The sequence below is a fragment of the Monodon monoceros genome, unplaced genomic scaffold (assembly GCF_005190385.1).
Source record: "Monodon monoceros isolate NGI ecotype Baffin Bay Population unplaced genomic scaffold, NGI_Narwhal_1 Super_Scaffold_8, whole genome shotgun sequence".
NCBI classification, from domain to species: domain Eukaryota; kingdom Metazoa; phylum Chordata; class Mammalia; order Artiodactyla; family Monodontidae; genus Monodon; species Monodon monoceros.
This window is the reverse complement of record NW_021703785.1, coordinates 14,192,833-14,209,107: the sequence shown is the minus strand read 5'-3', so window position 1 is coordinate 14,209,107 and position 16,275 is coordinate 14,192,833. Positions and strand designations below refer to the sequence as shown.

The 16,275-nt window shown below is 42.5% G+C and overlaps 1 protein-coding gene across 7 annotated transcripts in view; it reads right to left on the bottom strand.

Annotated features, from left to right (window-relative positions):
• Window positions 1–16,275, bottom strand: part of DZIP1 (DAZ interacting zinc finger protein 1) — a 54,866-nt gene that overhangs the window by 26,690 nt on the left and 11,901 nt on the right. For 6 of the 7 annotated variants that reach the window (XM_029210366.1, XM_029210372.1, XM_029210373.1 and 3 more), the window contains 4 exons: window positions 15,243–15,370; window positions 12,698–12,859; window positions 9,074–9,211; window positions 7,302–7,364 (listed from right to left, as the gene is read on the bottom strand). In XM_029210366.1, the coding sequence (XP_029066199.1) occupies window positions 7,302–7,364; window positions 9,074–9,211; window positions 12,698–12,859; window positions 15,243–15,370 (491 nt within the window). The remainder of the gene's footprint in view (window positions 1–7,301; window positions 7,365–9,073; window positions 9,212–12,697; window positions 12,860–15,242; window positions 15,371–16,275) is intronic. The other variant, XM_029210371.1, reaches the window with a different exon arrangement.

The window sequence follows — 16,275 nt, the reverse complement described above, 5'->3', positions numbered from 1 at the left end:
GGGAAGGGGAAGGGAGGGAGGGGGAGGGGGAAGGGGAAGGGAGGGAGGGGGAGGGGGAAGGGGAAGGGAGGGAGGGGGAGGGGGAAGGGGAAGGGAGGGAGCGGGGAGGGAGGGAGGAAACAGAAGGAAGAGAAGCAGAGAACAGATCCAAAGATGCACAGATTCATCTTTTGAGACTTAACCTCAGGGAAGATCAAATACTGGACAAGAATTCAAGAAGAATTTGTTTTCAATAATTTAAGGACACATTCTTAAAACAACTTCGGAAGTTGCTTAAACAGAAGAGAAAATACCCTTGGTAAATGGCATTAAGCACATTCCAAGCCTACGGCCTGGAAACAGAGACAGGGATGTGCAGGTCAAATAAAGGGGGGTAACTGTGTCTGAGAGGAGCACAGAGAGTGCCTGGAGCAGCATTTCCTAATTGGCGAGGTTTTTTTTAACAGACACTCAACACGTGTAGAGCCTGCGTTAGGCATTTCATCTTGTTGAATCCACACCACAGTCTCATGGATCCAAGTTTTGACCTCGTTGTTCAAATGGGGAAACTCAAGTCTACAGAGGTAAGTAGCTGACCCAAACGCAGACAACTTGAGTGGGAAGAGCCCAGACTTGAACTTTCCTGTCTTCAAAGTCAACGTTTTCAAACTTAGTCTATGTCATGAAACGTATTAATGAATTGTACTTGCGGGCTTCCCTGGTGGTGCAGTGGTTGAGAATCCACCTGCCAATGCAGGGGACACGGGCTGGACCCCTGGTCCGGGAAGATCCCACATGCCGTGGAGCAACTAAGCCCGTGTGCCAAAACTACTGAGCTTGTGCTCTAGAGCCGGCGAGCCACAACTACTGAAGCCCGTGCACCTAGACCCCGTGCTCCGCAACAAGAGAAGCCCCCGCAGTGAGAAGCCCGGGCACCACATTGAAGAGTAGCCCCCACTCAGCGCAACTAGAGAAAGCCCGCGTGCAGTAACCAAGACCCAACACAGCCAAAAATAAATAAATTTTTAAAAAAAAGGGCTTCCCTGGTGGCGCAGTGGTTGAGAGTCCGCCTGCCGATGCAGGGGACACGGGTTCGTGCCCCGGTCCGGGAGGATCCCACATGCCGTGGAGCGGCTGGGCCCGTGAGCTATGGCTGCTGAGCCTGCGCGTCCGGAGCCTGTGCTCCGCAACGGGAGAGGCCACAGCAGTGAGAGGCCCACGTACCGCAAATAAAAAAAAAAGAGAGAGAAAGAAAGAAATCACCAAATCAAAAAGTAACAAAAATGTACCTATCAGAATGGCCAAAATCCAGAGCTTGCCAATATCAAATGCTGACAAGGATGCGGAGCAGCAAGAAGCCTCATCCATTGCTGGTGGGAATGCAGAGCGCTACAGCCGTGTGGAAGGCAGTCTGGCAGTTTCTTACAAAACTAAACATACTTTTACCAAACGATCCAGCAACTGTACTCCTTGGCATTTACCGAAAGGAGCCAAAAACCTATGTCCACACGAAAACTGCACATGGATGTTTACAGCAGCTTTATTCATACTTGCCAAAACCTGGAAGCAACCAAGGTGTCCTTCAGCAGGTGAAGAGATAAATAAGCTGTGGTCCATACAAACAATGGAATGTTATTCAACATTATAAAGAAATGACCTACCGAACCATGAAAAGACTTGGAGGAAGCTTAAATGCATACTGTTGAGTGAAAGAAGCCAATCTGAGAAGGCTGCATACTGTATGATTCCAACTATATGACATTCTGAAAAAGGCAAAATTATGGAGACAGTAAAAAGAATCAGGGGTTGGGGGGGGAGGGAGGGATGAACAGGCAGAGCACAGAGGATTTTTAGGTCAGTGTCCTGTATGAGACCATAATGATGGCTGCATGTCACTATACATCTGTCAAAATCCATAGAATGTACAACTCAAGAGGGAACCCTAATGTAAACTGTGGACTTTGGGGGATAATGACATGTCAGTGTAGGTTCATCAGTTGTAACCAATGTACCACTCTGGTGTAGGATGTTGATAATGGCGAAGGCTGTGCATACGGGGTGGGCAGGGGGTATCTGGGAACGCTGTGTATTTTCTCCTCAACGTCGCTGTGAACGTAAAATTACTCTAAAAATAATCCATTTACATTGAACAGAAAAACAATAAAATAACAACAAAAAGTTAATGTTCTCAATCCATACACTGCAGGGTCTTCCCTCTGAAGCGCTCTGTGCTCACATGAGGCCGGACAAACAATAGGTTGAACCAAGTTAAAAGGGTTTCCTGAGTAAGGACTAAAAAGAACCCTACATATCCCAGTGGATGCTAAGAATCTCCCTCCAGGAGGACACTGTCAGGAATCTTTCCCACAATTTTACAGACTACTGGAAGAGTACCCCCAAAAGCAGTTTGGGAAATCTGGAGTTGGAAAACAGAAGGAAAAGCCAATAAAAACATACAGGGCTCTGGGTGGAGGCTGAGAATCAGCAATATGGGGACTCACTGCAGGGCCCAAGCAGAAAGGGTACAAAAGAAAAACTAAGGGATGGCATCATTTTGATACTGGAATTGAGAATTGACCAGAAAATGTGATAGTCTAAGAAAGAGATAGCCAGAAACTATTTCAAAAGGCCTGTGGCCCTGGAGCTCATTTCTTGTGACCTTCTACCATTTCAAGTTTTGCACTTTTTCTCTACCAGCCACATTACTCCATCCACCTCTCCTTCCACTGCGTGACCATTCTACAACCTCCCAAGCTCTAAGAGTCTTCTGTTGGGTGGAAAAGGGCATGCCATCATTTATCTGTGGTTCCCTTTGAACTCCTACCAATGTTATTTAAAAACAAAACCAAAAAAAGACTGCCAAGAATCTAGGTAAAGCAATAAAAAGTTGGCAAACGCAACTTCCCTTAAACAGAGAAATACAATATGTGCATTGTAGGAACAGGAGGCACCAATCATGTGGAATAATTAATAGTTTGGTCTCAGGCACAGATTACTAAACCTTATTGAACCTGCCTGTCTGTTAGGGTTTAAGAGAAATGAAGGAAGAAGCAAGCAGCTTTTGAACAAGCAAAACCAACAGACAAGGGAGCAGCGTAGCCTGGCGGTGGCACAAAAACTCCACGCTCCCAGCACGTGGGGTGAGGCGCCTCACTCACAAGCAGGTCAGGCCTCTCCTTCCTCCAAACCACTGGCAGTCGGTCTTCCTCTCTATCACCACCCACAGTGGCCAAGTGTAAACCTCTACAACTTATACTGTACACTGTATTCCAGCCAGAAGGCGACTTACATTCCCACAAGAGGCTTAAAGGAACGAGGACTAAAATCACCCCCTATTAATAAGGAAGCCTGATTTCTGTCCCTAAACCCCAATGCTCTAAGAACACCCTGAAGAATAAAAATAGAACTTCAAACTGTAAGAGCCGTGGTTCAAACCATGGATCCAAAGCACAATCGTCGGGGGTTTGCTGGTGTTCTTACTGTTGTTTCCAAACTCTGCATGTCCCAGACTTACCTACTGAATCAGGCCTTCAGTGGGGAGAGCTGGACACCTGTATTTTCGAAGAGTCTCGGGTCTTTCTGAAGGATGCCCCTGGTTAGGAACTACTGCCTTAGAGCATCTCAAAGGAAAGATTCAACGTTCTTACAGAAAAGCAACTCCTCTAAGTTGTCACTGGCCATTCCCCTCCTCACCTGGCTAAGTGCCTAAAGCATGAAAGGTGAGTAAGGCAGCGAGGCAGACGAGCAGGCCCTGAGGTTAAGAGGACCTGCTTCAAATATCACGTCACACCGACACACAGCTCTTTCTACCCTGTTCTTCTGAACTGTACAGTCAGCATCTCCCCATCCACACACAAAAAGGCTGTGTGATCCCCTTGTTGGCCACCTATCGACCTTCTGCATTCATTCAGCAAATATTTAATAAGCACCAACCACATTTTAGACACGTTATCGGATGCTGAGAATACAACGGAGGAGTCAACAGGGCCCTTCCCTCACAGGGCTAGTGATCTGGTTGAAGAGACAGACAATAAACAAGTAAACAAACTATTTAAAACAGTGTTGAGAGCTACACTTGTGAAGCGCTGAGGATAATAACGGGGGGGGACCACCTCCCTGGATGGAGTGGTCTCGGGGTGACGTCAGGTCTCTTGAAGGAGGAGAATGAAGGCAGGAAAGATGCTCTCCTACTGGCCTTGAAGACGTCACAGCCAGCCTGTGAACGGCAAAGCCGGGGGTCTCACTCCCACGGCTAACCGTAAGGAACTGCACATCACCAATCACCTGAACGGGCTTGGGAGGGGCCCCGGAGCCCCATATGAGACCACAGCGCAGCTGACACCTTGAATGCAGCTTGTGAGACCCCGAGCAGACAACCCAGCCAAGCCGTGCCTGGACTCCTATCCCATGGAAACTGTGAGATAATAAATCTGTGGTAATTTGCTACACAGCAGAGAAAGCCAAATCAGAGGGGAAGGAGACAGCCACATAAAGAACAAGTGGAAACAGTATGGAGGTTCCTTAAAAAACTAAAAATAGAATTACCATATGATCCAGTAATCCCACCACTGGGCATATACCCTGAGAAAACCATACTTCAAAAAGACACATGCACCCCAATGTTCATTGCAGCACTATTTACAATAGCCAGGTCATGGAAGCAACCTAAATGCCCATCAACAGATGAAAGGATAAAGAAGATATGGTACATATATACAAGGGAATATTACTCAGCCATAAACAGGAACGAAACTGGGTCATTTGTAGAGATGTGGATGGACCTAGAGACTGTCATACAGATTGAAGTAAGTCAGAAAGAGAAAAAGAAATATCATATATTAATGCATATATGTGGCGTCTAGAAAAATGGTACAGATGAACTGGTTTGCAGGGCAGAAATTGAGACACAGATGTAGAGAATAAACGTATGGACACCAAGCGGGGAAAGTGGCGGTGGGGTGGTGGGGGTGGTGGTGGGATGAACTGGGCGATTGGGACTGACATGTATACACTGATGTGTATAAAATTGATGACTAATAAGAATCTGCTGTATAAAAAAAAAATTAAATTAAATTCAAAAAAAATTAAATTAAAAAAAAAAAAAGTGGAAGGACCTCCCAGCAGCGAAAACCATGTGTAAAAGGAGAAAAAGGCCACATGTTCTACAAATTACCAGAAGGCCACCGTAGCTAAAAAGAGTCGGTTCAGAGAGAGGTTCAGGATGAGGCCACAGTGGTGGCCGACAGCCAGATTATTTCGGCTGCTCTGCAGAGAGCAGATTACACGAGCAAAAGGTTGGAATTGGGAAGCCAGTTACTGGGCCCTCTTGGAAATGGTGGGAGCTCAGCGGAGGATGGAAGCAACAGAAATGTCCAGAAGAACATGGATATGAGATACTCGGCAGGACCTGCCAATAGCCTGGAACTGGGGGCTGAGGGAATGCATCTGAGTGGACTAGGGTGCCATCAGCCAAAAGCAAGACACCTCTGGGAACAAATCCAAGAACTTCACTTTAGACATGTTACATGTAAGAAGCAGTGGAGATGTCAAGTACAGAGCTGGCTACTTCGTCTGGAGCTCAGAAGGGTGGCTTAGACTAGAGAAAGAAACATGGGCGTTATATCTACACACAGCCCAGACACTACTCCCCTTTAACAAGTTCTCTGTCTAATTCCTGGAGCACCAGAACTATGAGAAATACATTTCTGTTGTTTATAAGCCACCCAGTCTAGGTTGTTTGCCCAAAAGGGGATACAAAGTGGGCTACAAAACACATACAGTTTAAAGTGAAAAAATCAACAGATGTTTTCCTGTCTTAAAATCTCAAATAAATCTACTTTACATTTTTTACACTATTGTAAAAGCTTTTTTTTTTTTTTTTTTTTGTGGTACGCGGGCCTCTCACTGTTGTGGCCTCTCCCGTTGCGGAGCACAGGCTCCGGACGCGCAGGCTCAGCGGCCATGGCTCACGGGCTCAGCCGCTCCGCGGCATGTGGGATCTTCCCAAACCGGGGCACGAACCCGTGTCCCCTGCATCGGCAGGCGGACTCTCAACCACTGCGCCACCAGGGAAGCCCTGTAAAAAGCATTTTAACACTTAAATTTCTGATGTACTCAGCGGAAAAGGAATAGGTGTTACAATTCATTTTTGTTTTCATTAAAATGACTTTAACGTGAACAATCCTTCTTTTTATAGGCAGACCTCAGAGATACTGTGTGTTCAGTTCCAGATCACAGCAGTAAAGCGAATCACGTGAATTTTTTGGTTTCCTAGTGCATACAAAAGTTATGGTTACACTACACTGTGGTCTATTAAGTGTGCAATAGCGTTATGTCTTAAAATAAACAATGTATATGTCTTAATTTAAAATACTTTATTGCAGGCTTCCCTGGTGGCTCAGTAGTTAAGAATCCACCTGCCAATGCAGGGGACACGGGTTTGAGCCCTGGTCCGGGAAGATCCCACATGTCACGGAGCAACTAAGCCCACGCACCACAACTACTGAGCCTACACTCTAGAGCCCGCGAGCCACAACTACTGAGCCCGTGTGCCACAACTACTGAAGCCCATGTGCCTAGAGCCGGTGCTCAACAAGAGAAGCCACCGCAATGAGAAGCCTGCACACCGCAACAAAGAGTAGCCCCCGCTCACCGCAACCAGAGAAAAGCCCACGCACAGCAACAAAGATCCAACACAGCCAAAAATAAAATAAATAAAAATTAAAAAAAAAAACTTTATTGCTAAAAAATGCATCATCTGACAATGCAGGGTTGCCACAAACCTTCAATTTGTAAAAAACGCAATTATCTGCAAAGTGCAATAAAATAAGGTATGCCTGTATTCAAAACTTATTTAGACTGCCACTCTGTAATGTTTAAAAATCAGAAACATGTATTCAACAATGGAGAAATGATTAAATAACTGATGATACAGCCATAAGATCATCATGGAGCCATTAAAAAAATCATGCTTTTGAATAATATTTTAAAACATAGGAAACTGTTTATGATATATTAAATGAAAAATGTATAAAGTTATACATATAAAGCAAAATTCAAAATCTGTGAGACATATTATATGCATGGGTTTCTATACTTATAGAAACGCAACATTTACAGCATAGGAAAAAGACTGAAAGAAATTATAACAAAGCAGTAACACTGGTTATCTATGGTATTGGAATGATGAGTAATTTTAATTTTTGTTATATATTTCTCCACAAATGTCTTAAGTGGATAAATATTTCCTTTATTATAGAGAAAAGCAAATATTCTTTTCAGAAAGACCCACTTTTTATAGGTCGTTGGCTTCTTAATCTTACCCGGCTCTTCTCTTTCTTGTGTTCTTGATGAAGAGCCTGAACTCGAGCTGTCCACTTGCTTTCCTACAAAATTAGTAAAACAAGAGTAATTTAGTGTAACTGTAACAATGACATCTACTCAAAACGGAAGCTTCCTTTTTAGTGAGTACCTATGAAACCCAACCATCTATTTGGTAAAATTTTAGCAGGCATTTAAAAAAGTAAATAAATACAGTCAAAAATGTTTAAACACACTTGCACTTGGTTTTAATCTTATACTCTGAGGCAAGGTTCAGCAAACATTTTCTGCTAAGGGGCTAACAGAAAATATATTAGACTCTGGGGGCCAGATGACTCAGTCACTACTACTAGAAGTAGGAGAAAAGCCATAAGTAATATGTAAATGGTCAGAAACGGTCCATAATAGTACGGCTGTGTTCCAATAAAACTTAATTTAAAAAAACAGGTGCTAGCTTGTTAACCTCAGAAGCTAAAAGGAAACATCAAGGTTTCTGGGTCCATAGGTTCTGAACTGATAGAGCTCACAGGAAGGAGACAAAAGAAATTTAGGTGGGACCTGAGGATTTCATAACTGGGTCCTTCAACTAGTGAGACAGCAGCCTGCTGGGAGCAAATGCCAACAGTTCAGTTCAGGACCCAATTCCTGGTCCCCTACCGCATACCAGACACCTCGCTGGGCAGCCGCTGGCAGGCTGGGAGAGAACTAGGAGACAGGCCCTGCTTGCCCTGCCCGGAAGAACAGTTGACATACAATGGAGGATTCCCACATAATGTGCACGTGATCAGGTCCAGCTTGGAGGACTGTGGCAGTGCAATAACCCAGAACTCCTGGAGGACTCTCCAGAAGAGATGCCATCCCAGCTGAATAAGTGTCAGGGCCTGAAAACTGGAAGGTGCATAACAAAGAAAGCTGAAAAAGCAAAATCAGATTGCCTCGTCCCGGGAACCAGGAGCTCTTTGGGGCTACTGGGGCGTCAAGGTAAAGGCAAGAATGGTGGGAGATGGCAGGGCCAGATGCCCAGGGACTCTGAATGCTGGTTAAGGGTCCTAGACTTTGTTCTGTGAAAGATGGGGAGCCATTGAAGGATTTTAGACAGGATGGTGACATGATCACCCTGGCTATAACACGAAAGGTAGACTGAGGGGAGAGAGGCAAGACAAGAAGCAGTGGCAGTAGTCCATGTTCAAAAACACATTTACCTTTTAAAATGACATAATATTGCTTTCTGAAAAAATCCTGAATTCATAAGCTTTAATCTCTATGTTTCCTGGCTAAAAAAAAAAAAAGTTCCCCTAAATCAGTGTGACCAAAACAGCCAGGACGAAGGCTGTACTGATTACTGAGGTTCACTTCCAAATGACTGTAATTTATTTGATAAGTGTAAAAGACCACCAGTTTGCCAAGGCGGCCATATATTTAAGCTCTAAAATGTCAGGGCTTCAATATGCCTTTCTATGCCTTTTGAAAGTGAGTCTACATCTGAAACATGAAAAATAACTACTAAGGTAATATGAACCAATTCAAATAGATATTAGTCAAGGAAAAACTAAACAACTTTGCCAACTGTTCTGTATCCACATCTATTAGTCAATCAGTAAGTATCGAATGAACACCTATTCTGAATTACACATGTGTTAGGAGATAAGGAAAAAAGAATTAGTCACCTTCATCGTCACTGAAAGAGGCACTTTTTTGTAGATGGTGCTTACTGTAAATTACCTCACCAAGAAAGATCAGGCCTCTACTGAAGTAGTCACCCACTTTTACATACCTGACTGTCAAGAAGTTGCATCACATTTTGGAAATCCTGGGGATGCTGAGGACGTTCTTCTTTAAGCTCATGTGCATCTTTTAATGTGCCTATGTTACACTTGATCTGCATATTGGACTTCTGGATTTCTGACAATTGCTATAAAATAAAATTCAGAATCACTGGTACAGATGTTCACACTTTTATACGACTGACACAGAGAACAAAATTGGGGAGCACCTGACTATCCTCCTGGACGTTCACCGTGCTTCTCCTGCTTCTCATTCCCAGTGGTTTTCCTGTTTCATTACCTCCAACAAAAGAACGTGCACTGGGAGAGAAAGGGAAAGGAAAACCTAAACTTTCTAATCTTAGATAATCGATCTTTAAAACTTTAATGGGCAGGCAACAGTGCCAGAAACAGAGGAACTGGGTGCAGCTGATTCTCAGGATGACTTAGTGAGGAGGCTAGCATCTTCCAGGGACCACTAGGGACATAAGGTTTTAATGTTACCCTTTGCTTGTAGGTTATTCCCAAAGTTACTGGCAGTAAATACCCTCAGAAGGTAATATGTTAACTTCAAAAACAAAAGGATGGGGGAGCATTGTCCCCTACTGCTTAAGTCTGGGCTGCACAAGGTGACTTCCTTCCAAAGAGCACAGTATGGAATGGGGGACAGTGGGGTGGGGAGAAACCTGACAAATACTACCTCAGCCAGGTGATCAAGGTCAACACCAACAGTCATAAACCATGTAGACAGTATGTACCCTTGAAATGACGTGATGAAAATTGTACTTTATCTCTGAGGACTTCTTCCCCAAAACCCATAAACCCTGTCTAACCATGAGAAGAATATCAGGTAAATTCCAACAGAGGGGCATCCTACAATATACCTGAAAAGTACACCTTAAAACTGTCAAGGTCATCAAAAACAAGCCTGAGCCTAGAGAAACAAGACAACTAAATGTACTTAGGTATCCTGGATAGGACCCTGGAGCAGGAAAAGGATGTTAGGTAAAAGCAAAAGAAATCTGAATGAAGTATGGACTTTAGTTAATACTAATGTACCAGTGTTGGCTCATTAATTGTAACAAATGTATGATACTAATTTAAGACGTTAGTAATGTGGAAAACTGTGTACAGGGTTAGGAGAGGGGTATTTATATGGAACTTTCTGTACTATTTGCTCAGTAAACCTAAAACTATTCCAAAAAATAAAGTCTATTATTAATAATAATTTTTAAAACACTCTATAGCCAAAGTGGGCAAACAACCCAAAAGTCCATCGAATAATGGATCAATAAAATATGGTGTATCCATACAATGAAATATCATTCGGCAATTAAAAAAATATATTGATACATACTACAATGTGGATGAATCTTGAAAACATTACACTAAGTGAAAAGAAGCCACTCACAAAAGATCACATTTTATATGATTTAATTTATATGAAATGTCCAGAACAGGCAGATGCATAGAGACAGAAAGTAGATCTGTGGCTGCCAGGGGTGGGAGGGAGTGCCAATGGGTACAAGGCTTCTTCTTTGGGTGATGAAATGTTCTAAAATGACTGTGATGATGGTTGCATAACTCTGTGAACATAGTAAAAACCACTGAACTGTACAGTTTAAGTGGGTGAATTGTATGATATGTAAACATCTCAAAAAAGCTGTTTGAAGAAAATATGTGGGGCTTCTCTAGTGGTACAGTGGTTAAGAATCTGCCTGCCAATGCAGGGGACACGGGTTCGAGCCCTGGTCCGGGAAGATCCCACATGCCACAGAGCAACTAAGCCCGCGAGCCACAGCTACTGAGCCTGCGCTCTAGAGCCTGCGAGCCATAACTACTGAAGCCCGCGCGCCTAGAGCCCGTGCTCTGCAACAAGAGAAGCCACCGCAATGAGAAGCCCGCGCACCGCAACGAAGAGTAGCCCCCGCCCGCCGCAACTAGAAATAAATAAATAAATGTATTTATTTAAAAAAAAAAAATCTATATGAATGGTAAAAAAGTCCTAGGTAGGGAAAAGTCCAATTCCACAATGATCCTGGGGGCAGGGATAACCATGGAGGGAATCTCAGGCAAAAGAGCCATACTGGCAGCTTCATCACAAGGAAAAAAAAGTGTGGCCTTGATGGAGAAGACATAAAAAGCCAGTCTTAAATTGGTTACTATCAGAATCCACTACTGTGGGTAATACGACATCCCACTTGGAGAAGATGCCAAGGGTCTGAGTTCGGGAGAAGCCCCTGGAGTAGGGGTGGTAAAAGAATTACTACTGCCCACAGGTTCTGATGCTTAGAACCAAGCGAGGTGATAGGGGATAGTTGAACCAACAGGGAGTTGACTGAAGAAAGCCCTATAGAAAAGACACAACGAGCCGTCCCAAGTTAATTTCCCCTCAACTTTTTATTTGCAAATTACAACTTATGAAAAAGTTGAAAGAAGAGTATAATGAACACCCATTTCCCCTTCACCAGTTGTTAACCTCGTGCCACATTTGCTTTGTAAAGATATGACAGAGGCTGGCAAACTTTTTCTGTAAAGAGCCAGATAGTATTTGACTTTGGGAGACACGTAAGATCTTGGTCATAACCTCTCAACTCCATGGCTCCAGCACAAAAGCTCCATAGACAAAGTGTGGAGGAAAGAGTATGACTGTGTTCCAAAAAACCTTCACTTGTGGACACTGAAAGGTAAACTTCATATAATTTTCATGTGTCGTGAAATATTTCTTCTTTTGACTTTTTTCAACCACTTAAAAGTGTAAAAAGCTCTCTTAGCTTGAGAGCCATACAAAATCAGGTGGTTTGTCAGGTCTGGGTCACAGGTCATAGTTTGCCCATCCCTGTGAGAGGGTTCAGGCCGTTTTAGAGAAGGATCTTAGCAGTATTCCAAAACTATCCCTCTATTTTAGTTTATAAACATGTTGGCCCCTAGAGGGAGCTCCAGACTCTTCCCTTGCCTCCTTTGCTTCACTGTGACCACGGCTGCTCCCACAGGGAAGTGGAGGTTGCATTTAGCGACATCCAGCTCACTCAAACCTGCTAGGCCTGGGGTGAGGAAGGGGCCTGGCAAAGGCTCTCCCTCTGACTTTCTGGGTCAGCTTCCTTCTCCCACATTGGCAATCTCTGTCAGTCTTTCTGGAAAGTTCCTTTGGAAAGCTCTAAAACTCAGGGAGGGAGTTATTGTTTTGGGCTATCTAAACCTAACCAGCTAAGAAAGAGGGACCTTCTTCTCTGATCCATCTAAAATGTACCAAGTGTTCTGCACTGGGGTTTGGGGTCAAAGCTCCCACTCTCAAGGAAACGACTCTTCTGACTTGCTGTCTCTTCCTTATGCCTTGAGCTCCCAAGACTCTCAGGGAGGAGCGGTGTCTGGGCCACGGCACAACAAAGGAACTTCTGGATCCGCGGGCCACATTGCCACTCTAATGCCACCTCTCAAGGCCACAACTCTAACATTGCTATGAAGACTCCGAGGTTTAATACTAACATATTCTCAACGTTTTTTGTGGGTATTTTCAGGTGGAGCCACGTGGCTTGTGGGATCTTAGTTCCCCAACCAGTGATCAAACCTGTGCCCCCAGCACTGGAAGCTCAGAGTCCTAAGCACTGGACCACCAGGGAACTCCCAATACTTACGTATTCTAACGCTGAATTCTTAGAAGTTAGTTCTTTAAACTCCTTCATAAACATTTCCTTGACTTTTTCCATTTCATCAGCTAGTTTCTCCTTTTCTTCTTCTTTCCATCTATCAAATAACTTCAGAAATTCTTCCTCTTTTGTTTTTTGCATTTCATATTCCTGAAATTGATTTAATACATGGCTTTCAAAGCTCTGGTATGAAGCAAGTATGCAGAAATGTAAATAAATGGACATAGTTTCACCTCAAATGGGTCAGCTAGACTTGCAAATTTCAGTTAGGCTTCTTCTGTTTGTTTGTTTTGGTTGCAAAAACACTGCACATAATGGCAGGTCTGTGCACAATGATTTTTCTAAACCAAAGGCAGCACACAGCATCCTTTTGTCCTTATATTCCTTAAAGCACAAACACAGAGGCCCAAAGTCTCAAAAGTTCTATGATCTGTGAACTTGTAGAGTAGGCATGCAATCATATGTAAAATGTAAACATACTTTAAAAGTCTATTGAGAAGAACTTTTCTTGATACCATACCAATTTGGGTAGCGTGGCCCCATCTCACCCTTAATAAACACAAATACATTTTTATATAAGCTAAATTCAAGGTCTGGTCCGATCAGCCTTTGATTTCTGGATGACCTGCTGCTGTTTTTTTTTTTTTCTCCTAATTGGGGACCTAAACTACACTACAAATAAACTCCACCTAACAAACATACAGAACACTGCACCCAACAACAGCAGAATATACATTCTTGTTAAATGCACGTGGAAGATTCACCAGGATAGACTATATGTTAGGCCTTAAAATGATGTTCAATTTTAAAAGGTTGATATCATGCAAAGTATCTCCTCCAACCACAACAGAATGAGGCCAGAAATCACTAACAAAAGGAAAACTGGAAAATTCACAAATGTGTGAAAATGAAACAATATACTCTTAAACAGTCAATGGGTCAAAGAAAACCTCACTAGGGAAACTCAAAAATACTTTAGGATGAATGAAAATTAAAGCACAACGTACCAAAAAAGGGAAGCAGACAAATCAGTGCTCAGAGGGAAATTTATAACTGTAAGCACCTACATTAAAAAAGGAAGGGGTTCCCTGGTGGCGCAGTGGTTGAGAGTCCGCCTGCCGATGCAGGGGACATGGGTTCGTGCCCGGGTCCGGGAAGATCCCACATGCCGCAGAGCGGCTGGGCCCGTGAGCCATGGCCGCTGAGCCTGCGCGTCCGGAGCCTGTGCTCCACAACGGGAGAGGCCACAACAGTGAGAGGCCCGCGTACCACAAAAAAAAAAAAAAAAAAAAAAAAAAAGGAAGCTCTCAAATGACAAAAAAAGGTCATTACATAATGATAAAGAGGTCAATTCATCAAGAAACTATAACAACTGTAAATATATATGCATGAAGCACTGGAGCACCTAAAATATATAAAGCAAATACCAACAGAATGAGAAAGAGAAATAAACAACAATACAATAATAGTAGGGGAACTTTAATAACCCACTCTCAACAATGGGTCATCCAGACAGAAAATCAATAAGGAAACACAGGAGTTGAACAATACTATAGACAAAATGGACCTAAAAGAGATATGCAGAACATCCTACCCAATAACAGTAGAATACACATCCATCTCAAGTACATACAGAATATTCTCCAGGATAGATCATATATTAGGTCATAAAACAAGTATTAACAAATTCAGGAAGACTGACTTTATATCAAGTATTTTTTCTGACCACAATGTTATGAAACTAGAAAACAGTAACAGAAGGAAAAATTGAAATTCACAAATAACTGGAAATTAAACACACATTCCTGAACGACTAATGGATCAAAGGAAAAATCAAAAGGGGAATCAAAAACATCTTGAGACAAATAAAATGGAAACACAACATACCGAAACTTATGGGATGCATTAAAAGCAGCTCTAAAAGGAAAGTTTATAGCTATAAACGCCTACATGAAGAACAAAGAAAGATCTCAAATAAGCAACCTAACATTATACCTCAAAGAACCAGAAAAAAAGAACAAACTAAGTCCCAAGTTAGCAGAAGGAAGGAAATGATAAAGGTTAGAGCAGAAATAAATGAAATACAGGATACTGAAGACAATAGAAAAGATTAAAAAAACTAAGAGTTGATTTTTTGAAAAGATAAAATTGACAAACCTTTAGCTAGACTAACAAAGAAAAGAAAGAGGACTCAAATAAATGAAATTATACATGAAAGAGGAGACATTACAACTGATACTACAGAATTACAAAGGATCATGATAGCCTACTATGAACAATTGCATGCCAACCAATTGGACAATCTAGAAGAAATAAATTCCTAGGGACATACAACCTACCAAGATTGAATCATGAAGAAAGAGAAAATCTGAACAGATGAATAATGAGTAAGGAGATTGAATCAGTAACCAAAAAACTCCCAAAAAAGAAAAGCTCAGGACCAGACGGTTTTCACTAGTGAATTCTACCAAACATTTACAAGGAATTAACCCCAATCCTTCCCAACATATAACTGTTTCTGAATTTAGCATACCTTAGAGAATCTGACTACATGGACATGCTGTGCAGCCTCTAGCTGAGACCTGGTGAGCTGCAGCTGCTCCTTCAACATGTCGATCTCATTCTGGAGCTTGTCAGTCTGTGCCCTTGTCTTATACTCTGCTGCAACAGAAATACCTCGTTAAAATACCATCTCTTAGAAAACCTATCTGAAAACTTTTGGGGTACATCCTATGGATAAGACAAAGACAAAGGAAACTGCTTTTTCTTGGGATATTACTTTTTTCATGCCGCATGAGCCAACTTTTACTCTCTACTATTCAATATTTATTTTCAGTCCTTCATATTATTGAGTGCTGAATTATTTTTAGCAGATTCTTTCAGCCACTAGATTGAGGTTGGATTATCCTACATAGATAGGGTGAGAGCCCATTCAGGGAGCAAAAATGGTACAAGGAATAATCCTGGGCTCTTCTGCAAGATGCCTGTCTCAGTCAGAGAAGGGAAGCAACAGCTTCCACGGCAGGTACCACAGTATTGAAATCTCTATGGTCACCATCCTTCTGGCTCCCACCGAACTCTCCTGAGAACCTCATCTGTGCTAAGATAAGCAGAGGCTGGCATTCAAAATGCAAACTTGGGCCATAACCCATCCATGGGGCAAAAACGAACTACGGAAAAGTCGTTAAAGGGAGCAACAAGTGAAGGGAAGAATACTTATGTACATGTACTTACATGCAGATGTACACATGACTGAATGGATATACATGTGTCTGTGAGTGTAGACATGAAAGGTATGGAAACCAAGGTAGAAAGTCAGAATCTCAAAGATGACCTGAAGAAATAATACTCATTTCAGAGTCTGAAATACTCTCTGAAACGAGTATGAGATAGAATAAGATACTGAAACAGAAGAGAAAGAAGGTCAGTTTCACACTGAAGAATGGTAGGTTAATTAAAATACTTAATCTTCCCAATTTCTCCAATACATTGCTAAATTGTATCAGCGGTCCACGGCTTATAAGTGGAATTTTATGCTGTTCATATTGTTTATGCAAAGTTTAGCT